Below are 13,677 nucleotides of genomic sequence, written 5' to 3'. Positions count from 1 at the left end.
ACACAAAGGTATCACTTATATTTGAATTCGTTTCTGAAACAAGTGTACTTAAGAGAAAAAAATAGTACTCCGAAGTGCTCATTTCAAAATACTTCATTTTTAAAAGTGTGTAAAACAATATGCTCTTGTAGTAAGTTACCGCCCTAAAGCCAGGGCTAAGACAGAAATACTTGAAATACACTTCCAGCTCAGTTATTCCATCCGAGGACTGCTGTTACGTGCTTTTTAGCACTCATCAGCCCGGAATAGGAATCACATGAGCTGCAGGCGAAAAATCTCTTAAGGGAGCCAAGAGAGCTAAACAAACTGGTAGCTAATGCAGAACTAGCAAACCAGATGAGCGACCGCAGCAATGGTGCGGTTCAACTCAAAGATTGATGGCAAAGCAAAGGTATTTTGTAGTAAGTTACCGCCCTAAAGCCAGGGCTAAGGCAGAAATACTTAAAATACAGCGCTTTGCCATCATTCTTTGAGTTGAACCGCACCATTGCTGCGGTCGCTCATCTGGTTTGCTAGTTCTGCATTAGCTACCAGTTTGTTTGGCTCTCGGCTCCCTTAAGAGATTTTTCGCCTCCAGCTCATGTGATTCCTATTCCGGGCTGATGAGTGCTAAAGAGAACGAAACTGCAGTCCTCGGTTGTAATAACTGAGCTGGTGGTGTATTTTAAATATGCTCTTGATTTCTTTCTTCATACTTTGGCCGATCGTCCCTAGCCCCTTCGCGAATTGGCCGGCCAAAGCCCAAAATCAAGAACATTTCAGGCTTTGGCCGGTAAATTTTCGGCAATGTTGGTCAGTTCGTGAATTGGCTGGCCAATTCGCAAGCTGGCCAATTTCGGGCTTTGGTCGTAACATATACAAAGCTCTCACGAAGAGTGGGGGGGGGGGGGGAGTGGACTGGAGGAGCTAAACACTCACCCATTTTCCTCACATTTTAGTGATGTATAAAAGGAAAAACTTTGCCTTCAAAATAAGAAAGAAAAGAATAAATGAGTTAAACAAGCAAAAAGGTTTTTTTTTTTGGGGGGGGGGGGAGGGAGGTGGTACACTTAAAGAGAAAGAAGAGAAAGTTAGTAATCTTTAGGAATGTCCAAAACTTTGTATTGTTAAGGTTACCCAAACAACGAAATGTACTTTTCAAACATTATTTTAGTCATAAAAGTAGTATTCAGAACATATAATACATCTCAGAAATACATCCGTCAAAAACACATCGGATGTCTTTTCATCCATAAGCTCTTTACTTTTTGCATTGAAAAAGGCGTTCCCTGAAACGCCGAAACAGGTGTATGCAGTAATCTGCAAATTTGTGCTTTTTTGACGTTGTTTATGTTTACTTTACAACAGTTATTAGCTGTCATGTGATCAACCGGCTGGTAGATACCGGTTGAGGTCAGCGAACGCAGCCAGAAAAAAAAGTTAGAGAGATCTTAACTGTAACCACGTGACATTGTTTACGCGGTCGCCTTTTAGGGTCAAAAGTTTTTCAAGCTTATCACATGTGTTTATATTTTTTTATATCTTTCGGGGGTTTTTTTCGAATTATCTTTAATAAATCTGAGAGGTCGCTCTGTTAAAATATTTTCTACAGCAACTGCTCGCTGGCTCTTTGAGGCGTCCCACATTCTTTAAGAAGGTGCAACATCGATCACCACACCGAACATCCAACTGAGCTGTTTTATCCGAACAGAGAAGCGGTCTTGATTTCTTTAACTCAATAGGTATGCAACCTTATTTGTCGACAAAAAAATAGATTGAAAAAAATACTTCTGTAATTAGTAAGCCGAATATTTTTTGTAGTTTGGACTCATTGGTTCTTTATTGTACTTTGGACTCAACATTAGAACTGCTTTAAAGTTTAATTCATTCTATAATATTATGCATTGAATATATATTTGGTATGCTTTTTGTTCGGTAGTATTTTATGTATTTCCAGACTCTTTTGTTTTTGATCATAACGTAAGATTTTCACTAAAAACAAGTGAGTTTTTTCTTTTACGATTTTGATACCTCATTTTTACAGAATGATTTTCAATATTTTTTTTCCCCAATTTCAGAGAATTTTAAAAGTTTAATATATTTACTTGTTTTTTTTTTAATTTTATTTTAAAATCTTTTTGACATTATGTTAATTTAATAAAATATTTTAAAAGAAGTGTTCCTTTTTACTCAAGCTTTAATGAAAATTTCATTCAGTTTAAAGAACTGATTTAAATGTGGAAATGATGGCTGGTTTTAAATTTTTTGTTTAGTTTTAAGTGTCTTTTAAAAAAATTTAAATTATCTTAAATTTCTTTCTTGATGTTTCAAAAAGCACCTTATCTAGTTACGTAGTTTTAAGCCAATTATATAGCTATTAGACATTTTAGTAACGAAAAAAAAAGTATTTTACTTTTTAATAATTTCAAGTTCTTTCTGTCTCATAGAGAGAGAGAGCGGAGGATAAAACCCCTGAACATTTACTGAATGTCGTAGATTTTTAGATACAAAAGGTTCGAATTTGAAAAGTGCATGTCCAAAATAATTTCGCAACCCCTAGGGCATATTTGAGGACTTTTGCATCATGCACTTATAGTGCCTAAATAGCAAACTTCGAGTAATTCCTCATTCAAAATCAAACAATAGGGAATTGAATCCGTTAAAAATGCTAGAATTTTTTCAAATCAAATCAAAACATCATTGCTCTTGTTCACTAGCGCAGCCAGAAATAATTTCTGGAGGGTTTTTTTTTTTAACCAAAAATATCTTTTGAGTGTTTTTTTATAAATCAAAATAGCTCTTTCATATGCATAAACTACTGTATTAGAATGCATTCATTCCCCAGGGTTGGCAAAAACCTGGGGTTTTTTTTAAAAAAGCCCATGGACCCCAAGGTTTTTTTTTGGGGGGGGGGGGGTTAAATAAAACCAAAAAAAAAAAAAAAACCCCAACTAAAGTTGGGTTTTTTCACAGATATGTGATTTTTTTTTTTGTCTTTTTTTAGGGAAAATGTGGGGTACTTATAGCATATTGTAGCGTAAGTATATGGACAAAGCGCAAAAATTGTCTTTGGGTTAAAAACAGCAGGAAAACTAGTTATAATTCAGCATTTTCTGAAGAAAAGTATAAAAGACGATAAAACCCAAGAATGGTGAAGTTGCAGATTTTTTAGTTTCCATGAGTACTAACAGTTAAGGCAAAGTTACTTCTTGAGTGATAAAATCTATTGTTTTTTTTTAATTACTACATTTTTTTTTTGCATTTTACTTGATAATATGAATAAAATCCTTGATAAAAATGAAATACTTGATGGTATTTCATTTTGTTCTGCAAAACTACACTGTAGAACCAAAAGTAGTTTAAATCCCCTTTTCCTTTTACTGAATTCCAGCTCAATCAAGACATTTCTTTGAATTTTATGTTGCCTGTTTTTCTATTTCTGTGTACACAGAGTAAGAAATATTAAACTTTTTTTGTAAGATAATGAAAATACTGTACACCCTGTTCTGTTTTCTGTCGACAGTTTGAAAAACTCTGCTAATTTCTAAAAAATTATACCTTGTTTATTCGAGATTTGTGATGGTTTGCAGAAAATAATTCACATGAAAGCCTTTTAGCTAGAGTAGTTTCCTCTGTTACAATCTACAAATATCGAGAAAATCAGACGCAACAGGACTTAGTCAAGATAATTTGAATAATTTATTGACCACTAAAGGAATTAAGTTAAAATACGTACATTTATTTAAAATCTTTTTAAGTTTTTTTAACGCCGTTAAGAGAGAAATACCATTAAAGTTCAAAATTCATTTTTATGTCCATTGTCTGTGGTAAAGAACAAGTAAAAAATAAGTTTAAACTGGGAAAGTTTTAAATCAATTAATTTTTTTTTTAAATTTCTCAGAAAATTTTAAAAAAACCCAAAAGTGGGCTAAATGATGGGTTTTTTTTTAAATGGGTTTTTTCAAAAAAACCCATTGGGTCCAACCCAATTTGGGGTCCAATTCGGCCAACCCTGGCATCCCCCCCCCCCCACCCCATTGCTGCGCCACTGCTCTTATAAAGGCCGTTTCCATGGACACTTTCGACCCTGGAAAAAACCTGCTTCCCACCGCATTCCGGTTATTTGCGGGGTATATGTGGAATCTTTCTCGTCCTGCTCGCTTCTGGTGTGAAAGCGGTGTTTTTACGCAGAATGCATTAGGCGAAAGAAATTCGCCTACTAGCCGCTAAGGATGCTGGGTAAAAACCGCTTTCTCTGGTACACTGGAAAACCTCTTTTTACATGGAAACAGGGAATTTTTCAATCGTTTTCTTGAGCAGCCAGAGCGCGGATTTACCGGATCGAAAAGTGTGCTGTGAACGCGGCTGTTGTTAGATTAGTTTTTCAACTCTGCTTATCTATAATCAGGGCCCAATACAGGTTGATTTTATTACCGCTTTTCGGTACTTTCACAAAAATCAAATTATAAAATCAGCAGCTTCACAAAACTAACTTTGAAAATTGACACATTCTAGAAACAATATTAAAATGATGAAAGTTTCACAAAAACCTGTGTTTTAAAATAGAAAACATGTTTTTCTGTTTAAAACATGGTTTACTCATAAAATAAAATGCAAAGATGATTTATATGGACAATGGCTTAGGTAACAACTTTTTCATAGTATTAAACTCAAGTTTCACTGTTTTTCGCCAAATCGCTTTTAAGCAATTTATTAGCATCAGTTTTAGATGTTGATGATTTCCTGAATTGTGCTCAGTACAAAGCTTATTGAACTGAGATGCAATGATATTTTCCCTACCTCTTAGGTCCCCCCCCCCCAAAAAAAAAAGTTCGAAATATTAGTTAATGACATTTGCACTTTTCAAACTAATGTTTAAATTGCTCTAATTTTCTGAGACAAAAATTAGAATGTGCCTTTAAAAGATCACAAAATCAATGCTGATAAAAAAACTTTCACAAAAATAATATATTGATACAATACTTTCACAAAAATAGGTAGTGAGAAAAAAAATCCTGGATTTGCCCCTGATAATTCCTTTACAGGCTAAACTACTTTCTCCAATTTACTGATTCATATTTGATTTTTGTGAACTCTTAAAAAGCAATGTGTTGTTTGTTTTGTATTTGATGCGAAATAACTTATTTGTTCAATATTTTATCAATAAAGAAGATAAGTCAATGAAAAACTCAAAGGGTTTTAGAAACGTTCAACTTTAAATAATCTGAATTTTGTGGTTGTATGTGGTTAACAATCCTTTAAGCTCATGCAAATATAGTGCAGTGAGGAATTCAGACTGGAATATTTCATCTGTTAAATGTACTTAATGTTTTATTTTATTCAAAGTTTATTACTCATGAAATTAATGGTATTTCTCTTTTCTTTTCGCAGATGTTTCTTAGAACAAGAGTTGATTACAAAGCTATACACATTACCAACCTCCTAAAGCTGAAGCTACTTCACCGTAATTTCTCGGCGAATGTGCAAGTTCATTTCATTCATCTGTATATACATATAGGAAGGTAAGGTGTGCGTAGTGCAAAAAAAAAAAAAAAAAAAAAAGGATTTTTAGTAGCAGCAAAAAAATGAAAGAACAAAAAAAAAAAAAAGAACAAAATTTTTTGCTAAGGCTGGATTTCGGAGAACATGAGTGGTAATTGATGCAAATATAACAGCTTAACTGACATTTTTCTTCAGTATTTGATGAATTTTGTACACAATAACTTTCCCCAAAGAAACACTTCTGACTTGAATTAGACTTACATTATTTATCCCTAAGTATTTTGAGACGTTACTAACACTTGGTATAATCATTTCATTAGCAAGTATGGCTTGCTTAAGTAAAACAGTTGATTTACTCATATCTAAACAATGAATACATGAACTAAATGTTACTGCCAGTGCTAAATAATGTTTCGTAAACAGATATACAAAGTAAAACAAATAATTACGATCTGAAAAATTTGACGCTTCTGCTTTTTTTTAAATTAATTTTTTGTTTTGGTTCCTAAATTGGAAAATACAACAGATAAATGAACTATAAAAAGTGTGTGGGGGGGATGCCCCCTTTCCCCCCCCCCCCCGCCCCCAAAATGCTCTCACTGGTGTAAGGGCATAGCTGCTGCCGCCCAGGACTCGCAGGGGCCAGTGGGCATTATAGGTGGATTTGGAATGAATTCCGGGGATGCAACAGTACCAAGGGTCTGGAAGGGGTCCTCTTTCAGAAAATTTTGAAAATCTAACCTAAAAAGGAAGTTTCTTTAGTTGATTCCGGAGAATATTTCAGGGTTGGTGTAAAAACAGTTTTTTTTTGAACCCCCCCCCCCCAAAAAAAAAAAGTTTTTGGTTTAAACCGGATTTATTTGGTTTTTACTACTACTTGTAAGAAAAACAGTATTATTTTATAAAAATCATGAAGATTTTATGAACTAATTGTTAAAGATTGTTTAATATTCATATTTGTACCCAATTCCTTTGTAATTAAATAATTAAGAGTAAAATCTTGTAATTTTATTTCTTCATTCTTAGGGATTTGTGTAGGAGAATATTGTTTGAAAATCTTTAACTACAGTAGAGAATCGATTATCCGGGAAGTCGGGACCATCGCTATTCCGGATATCTGAATTTTCCAGTTTTTTGGATCGCTTAAAAACGCTATTGGTCGATTGTTTATAAAACTTAAATTACTATAATAAATAGTTAATGTATATGAAAATAAGAAGAAAACAGTTCAGAAATGCTTATAAATATCAAAATATTAAAAACTAATGGTGGGAGAGTAATTTAAACACCAAAAAAACTTAAGTGATTCATAATACCTGAGACCCTCACATTCTCTATGGAAACGAAAAAAAAATCTACCGCTTTTTTCGATGTTTTAAAACGAAAGAAAATGAAAAGAAGGGCAAAAAATAAGTTTTCGAACATAAGTGTGCGATTTTTCTACTATGGTGTATAAAAAACAATTCGCTTTCATGATCGTGTTTTTTTTCTTTTTTACATTTTCTGTTAAGGTTTTGTGTTTGTGACTATGGTAGTTGTTGATAACTAATGCTTTTGCATTTCGTGAATATCAACATAAATTTGATTTATGAGTTCTTGCAGCCTTAATAGTCTTGCGTTTAATAGATTTCTAGAATTCACAATCAACTAACTGCCCAGAAAATTTGCGAATCTCATTTTCGGATTTATTTTCCCTGAAAAACAGACCTGGTACGCCGTTTCGGCATCAAGTCACCTTGTACTAACCATATCAATGAAGTTTTACGTCACAGATTGAAAAGGCATCACTTTTTGCAGCAGAAATAATGCGTTAACTAATATAAACAAATGATTTTCCCTGGTTATACTACAGCGCTCTCTTACGGGCAAGTCAGCGCCTTTGATCTTTTGAGTAATGACTGAGCCTGAAAAGACATGTATCAAGTGAAGCCTTGGTATTAGATATCTTTTAGTTCGTTAAAAAATAACGTTCTGGATGACCTTTTAAAGAACTTTTAAAGAAAAATGTTCTGGAGTTTATTCTCTGGTTATTAATGGCAGTTAATCCTTTTTAGCTGCGATATTGCAGAAGCTGTTAATATGCTAGGTTCAGGTCTTAAATTTTCCCACAAATACGACTTCTAAATTCTCCTACTGAACAAAAGTAGTTTTCAAACATTCGCCCCCCCCCCCCCTTTTCTTTCTTATTCCTTTCTTTCTTTTTTCTGAAAACACTAATGTATTTTTAAGAAAACAAAGTCAACATTCTGTTCGTAGTAACAGTTGATTGAATTCAGAATGCTCTTTAGTAGTTGAATGGAAATATAAAAGTACATTCCTAGCATAATGATCTAACACAGTGGTTTTACTTATATAACACTAAAAAATTGAATTTTGATTGTATTTGAATTTTAAATTTCAATCAAAACACGTTACCCACCTTTAAAGCAGAGTTGGGTTTTGGACTGTCCAGAACTGGTTTAGGACAGGACAGGTGGTTTTTACCGTCCAAAACTATGCTAAAGCTAAAGAGGTGTAATATAATCAATCGGCACTTACTACAATATTCATAATGCATTAATATAGATATTAATAGGGTTTAATTAATGAGTATTTGAAAATATTTTTCTCCAAAATGTGCATTTAAAAAATATTTTACTTAAAAAAAATTAAAATTAATTACATAAAAACTCTTTGTAACAAGTAGTAGAGTTATAAAAGGAAACTCACAACACTACTTAGACAACTAATTTCGTTCCATTTACAACTCGAAGGAATGTCATTAAGTAAGCAATATTTAGAAGCAAAAAAAAAAAAGCTCAATTTTTTAAATGTTTTTTGCAAATTAGTTTTGCTTGATTTTTTAACAAAAAATAATTTTTAAATCATAGATTAAAAAACAAGGAATTGGTGATTAAACACTTATTGTATAAAACTTGTGCTATTCTTTTTTAGTTCATATTTTCAATACAATACATTCTGTAGTTACTAAATATTGTAATTATTGTCTTTAAGTCATTATTGCACTATAATTTGAACACTTTTCACACATCATAACTGTCAAAAAATTTAGTTAATGAAAAAAAAAAAAAACTCCTGCATACAAATTGAAATTTTTCGTGATGAATTGAATTTCTACGTAACTAGATAAAAATCCGCTCCATAAATAAGTTACATATATATTTATACTTGAATGTTCACATGGAATAAATATATTAAATAGTCAAAAAAATACTTTTGACACATTTTCTTCTGTTTTTGATATTTTCTCACAAAATATAGTTTCTCAAACAGTACCTAGTTTTGGACACTCTTGGACGCATGGGTTTTCATCGGGATGGTAAAAACCTTGCTAACCCTGCTTTCGTTTGCACACATGCATAAACATAGTTAAATTTGGTTACTAATATTTTTTTTCTTTTAAGTAAATACTCATGCATACAAACTGAAATTTTAATCAAGAATTCAACTTCTATGTAACTAGATTGAACTCAGCCGCATAAATAAGTTGAATTTTCTCATTGAATAATTCAATATAAAATATTACTTTCATACATTTTATTCTGTTTTTGATGTTTTCTCACTGAATACAATATTTCTAAAAATATAGTTTTGGACACAAGGGTTTTAGACTGGACGGTAAAAACCAGTGTTTTTACCATAGTGTCCAAAACCTCGCCAACCTTGCATGAAAGCTTATCCGTTTATTTTTAAATCAACAACAAATGTTTTAATTATTAAGAATAAGTCAGTACTGTAATATATCCCTCACAACCCTTATTGGTATAAAAAGAATTAACAACAGTTGTCAAGATTTTTATTGTGGTTCATCTAGATCCTGTAATCATTTTTTTTTTTAAAGGTGATATTCTTGTACCGAGTTTTTTCAAAGAAAACCAAATTCTTGTTGATTTTTGTAAAAAGAGATTCATCCTAAATGAAATTGCATGAATTAAAATTGTTTATAGCTGTATGAAAAGTAAAGGTGGTTTTGTAGAATGTTTAAATAGAGATTGAGATTGAAATGATTCTTTGAAACCACCCCCCCCCCCCCAAAAAAAAAAGTGCCAGTTTTTCATCCCAACCAGCTTACCACAGGTGGGCTGGACTTTTTCAAAAAAAAAAAAAAAACCTTGTGTTTTTTCAAACTAACACTACAGATCCTCAATAGCGCGATAGCCCTTCTGTGATTTCGTTTGAAGTCAAAAAAAAAAAAAAAAAATAATAATAATAATAATAAAATAAATAAAGAAAGAAAGAAAACTATGCAATCAATGAAAAACAAAATTTGTATGATCCTAATAACTACAGAAGTAAGAGGAAAAGTAAAAAGCACAAACATTCACACATACAATTTATATTTTAGTGTGACAAAATGCTAAGTTGTGAAAGAAACTTAAAAGCAAAAGCTATGACAAACTGATAGGAAGAAATATTTTCGGTTGACTCACCTTGGGGTTTGAGGGACTTAACGGAACAAAAAATGGTTTGAAACTTATTGACATTGCATTTGTAATAGTTTTAGAATAAAAAATAAAATACCTTAGGGGTTGCACCCCCCCCCCCCCCTCCAACTCGGCCCTTACTATGTAAACAAGACAGTTGACTGTTGAATAGAAAAACCTTTTCAATGGTGGGAACAATAAGCAGGACTCTCTCTTCATACAGATTCATTCAGCAACCCCCCCCCTATCATATTTAACACCATTTTCGTCAGTACTCTAGACTATAAACAAATTCTAGGGCATGAAAGGGGGCAATTCCACAATAATCACAACTCCTTACAAGAATATGTTTTTTCTCATCATATTGTGAAGAATAAAAGTTTGATTTGATTTGAAAACTGAAAGCATTTTGCTTTTTTTCCCGTTAATGTAAAATGGTTTTCTATTTTTAGGTCGGAGTTCAGCCAGGAGATAATATATGTGACCACAGTTCAATCATTAGCTCAATTTTGAAGCTTAAAATGGGAATGGACGTAGCGGACAAGTCATATTTCTGTGAATATTGTAAAAAGACATTTAGTTACATTTCATCTTGGAAATTACATTTGAGGGCACATACAAAAGAAAAACCCTATTCTTGTGAAGTTTGTAAAAAGGCATTTTCTCAGAGTGGACATTTCAAAATCCATTTGAGGACACATACAAAAGAAAAACCATATTCTTGTGAAATTTGTAAAAAATCTTTTTCTGTGAGTGGAACTTTGAAAGTTCATTTGAGGACACATACCAAAGAAAAACCATATTCTTGTGAAATTTGTAAAAAGTCATTTTCTAAGAGTGGAAGTTTAAAAGATCATTTGAGGACACATACAAAAGAAAAACCATATTCTTGTGAAATTTGTAAAAAGTCTTTTTCTAAGAGTGGACATTTCAAAGTTCATTTGAGGACACATACGAAAGAAAAGCCATATTCTTGTGAAATTTGTAAAAAGGCATTTTCTCAAAGTGGACATTTCAAAATCCATTTGAGGACACATACAAAAGAAAAACCATATTCTTGTGAAATTTGTAAAAAGTCATTTTCTAAGAGTGGAAGTTTAAAAGATCATTTGAGGACACATACAAAAGAAAAACCATATTCTTGTGAAATTTGTAAAAAATCTTTTTCTGTGAGTGGAAATTTGAAAGTTCATTTGAGGACACATACCAAAGAAAAACCATATTCTTGTGAAATTTGTAAAAAGTCATTTTCTAAGAGTGGAAATTTAAAAGATCATTTGAGGACACATACAAAAGAAAAACCATATTCGTGTGAAATTTGTAAAAAGTCTTTTTCTGTTAGTGGAACTTTGAAAGTTCATATGAGGACACATACGAAAGAAAAACCATATTCTTGTGAAATTTGTAAAAAGTCTTTTTCTGTTAGTGGAAATTTGAAAATTCATTTGAGGACACATGCAAAAGAAAAGCCATATTCTTGTGAAATTTGTAAAAAGGCATTTTCTCAAAGTGGACATTTCAAAATCCATTTGAGGACACATACAAAAGAAAAACCATATTCTTGTGAAATTTGTAAAAAGTCATTTTCTAAGAGTGGAAGTTTAAAAGATCATTTGAGGACACATACAAAAGAAAAACCATATTCTTGTGAAATTTGTAAAAAGTCATTTTCTAAGAGTGGAAGTTTAAAAGATCATTTGAGGACACATACAAAAGAAAAACCATATTCTTGTGAAATTTGTAAAAAGTCTTTTTCTAAGAGTGGAAGTTTAAAAGATCATTTGAGGACACATACAAAAGAGAAACCATATTCTTGTGAAATTTGTAAAAAGTCTTTTTCTGTTAGTGGAAATTTGAAAATTCATTTGAGGACACATGCAAAAGAAAAGCCATATTCTTGTGAAATTTGTAAAAAGGCATTTTCTCAAAGTGGACATTTCAAAATCCATTTGAGGACACATACAAAAGAAAAACCATATTCTTGTGAAATTTGTAAAAAGTCATTTTCTAAGAGTGGAAGTTTAAAAGATCATTTGAGGACACATACAAAAGAAAAACCATATTCTTGTGAAATTTGTAAAAAATCTTTTTCTGTGAGTGGAAATTTGAAAGTTCATTTGAGGACACATACCAAAGAAAAACCATATTCTTGTGAAATTTGTAAAAAGTCATTTTCTAAGAGTGGAAATTTAAAAGATCATTTGAGGACACATACAAAAGAAAAACCATATTCGTGTGAAATTTGTAAAAAGTCTTTTTCTGTTAGTGGAACTTTGAAAGTTCATATGAGGACACATACGAAAGAAAAACCATATTCTTGTGAAATTTGTAAAAAGTCTTTTTCTAAGAGTGGACATTTCAAAGTTCATTTGAGGACACATACAAAAGAGAAACCATATTCTTGTTAAATTTGTAAAAAGTCTTTTTCTGTTAGTGGAAGTTTGAAAATTCATTTGAGGACACATGCAAAAGAAAAGCCATATTCTTGTGAAATTTGTAAAAAGGCATTTTCTCAAAGTGGACATTTCAAAATCCATTTGAGGACACATACAAAAGAAAAACCATATTCTTGTGAAATTTGTGAAAAATCTTTTTCTGTGAGTGGAACTTTGAAAGTTCATTTGAGGACACATACAAAAGAAAAACCATATTCTTGTGAAATTTGTAAAAAATCTTTTTCTGTGAGTGGAACTTTGAAAGTTCATTTGAGGACACATACCAAAGAAAAACCATATTCTTGTGAAATTTGTAAAAAATCTTTTTCTGTGAGTGGAACTTTGAAAGTTCATTTGAGGACACATACAAAAGAAAAACCATATTCTTGTGAAATTTGTAAAAAATCTTTTTCTGTGAGTGGAACTTTGAAAGTTCATTTGAGGACACATACCAAAGAAAAACCATATTCTTGTGAAATTTGTAAAAAGTCATTTTCTGAGAGTGGAAGTTTGAAAGATCATTTGAGGACACATACAAAAGAAAAACCATAATCTTGTGAAATTTGTAAAAAGTCTTTTTCTGTTAGTGGAACTTTGAAAGTTCATATGAGGACACATATGAAAGAAAAACCATATTCTTGTGAAATTTGTAAAAAGGCATTTTCTCAGCGTGGACATTTGAAAATCCATTTGAGGACACATACAAAAGAAAAACCATATTCTTGTGAAATTTATAAGAAGTCATTATCTGAGAGTGGAAGTCTAACTACTCATTTGAGGGATCATTATGAAGAAAAAGCATATTTTTGTGAAATTGGAAAAAGTCATTTTCTGAGAGAGGAAGTTTGAAAGTTTATTTCAGGACACATACAGAAGAAGAACCTTATACTTGAGAAATTTAAAAAGGCATTTTCTCAGAATAGAAATTTAAAGAGCTTTTTGAGGATGCGCACAAAAGAAAAACTGTATTTGTGTGATTTTTGTAAAATTTTACACCACTAAAACACTTACTGCACAAAAAATATATTCTTGTGATCAGAGGTGTAGGAAGACGTGGGCAAAGTGGGTGAAAGCGCATGACCTCGCACTTCCAGAGCCTCACATCCCCCCTCGTTCCAGTTTTTTCTCAAATCGAAGTTTGTTTCCAAAAAAAAAAAATATATTCAATCATTCCCGAAATTTTTTTAAATTAGGATAAATTTCATCAGAAAATTTTAGGCCCAAAATATTTCCCCCCTTTTATCTTTCTCCCTTTTTGAAGAAACTCGCTTGCTGACCAACTTACAGGACCCTAATATACAATTGATTAACTAGCCAGTCTGGATCACAAAGACAGA

General features: G+C 31.9%; 1 protein-coding gene and 1 pseudogene across 1 annotated transcript; both read left to right on the top strand.

The window, feature by feature from the left end:
- Positions 1-10,426: 10,426 nt before the first annotated feature.
- LOC129233193 (zinc finger protein 709-like) lies at positions 10,427-12,182 on the top strand. Its single transcript, XM_054867255.1, has 3 exons — positions 10,427-11,162; positions 11,262-12,086; positions 12,172-12,182. Exons 1-3 carry the CDS (start codon positions 10,427-10,429, stop codon positions 12,180-12,182), a joined length of 1,572 nt encoding a protein of 523 aa, XP_054723230.1.
- Positions 12,183-12,352: 170 nt separating this feature from the next.
- Positions 12,353-13,328, top strand: LOC129233192 (zinc finger protein 239-like; annotated as a pseudogene).
- Positions 13,329-13,677: the final 349 nt, after the last annotated feature.

Source organism: Uloborus diversus, unplaced genomic scaffold, assembly GCF_026930045.1.
Source record: "Uloborus diversus isolate 005 unplaced genomic scaffold, Udiv.v.3.1 scaffold_239, whole genome shotgun sequence".
NCBI classification, from domain to species: Eukaryota; Metazoa; Arthropoda; class Arachnida; order Araneae; family Uloboridae; genus Uloborus; species Uloborus diversus.
Note: the sequence above shows the minus strand (reverse complement) of the source record. Positions and strands in the feature narration are given on the sequence as shown.

Excerpts from the sequence above, each read along its gene's own strand:
- LOC129233193 (XM_054867255.1), top strand. The coding sequence starts at position 10,427 with ATGGGAATGGACGTAGCGGACAAGTCATATTTCTGTGAATATTGTAAA. Across the intron at positions 11,163-11,261 it reads TAAAAAGTCATTTTCTAAGA|TTCATATGAGGACACATACG; the intron begins GTGGAAATTTAA and ends GAACTTTGAAAG.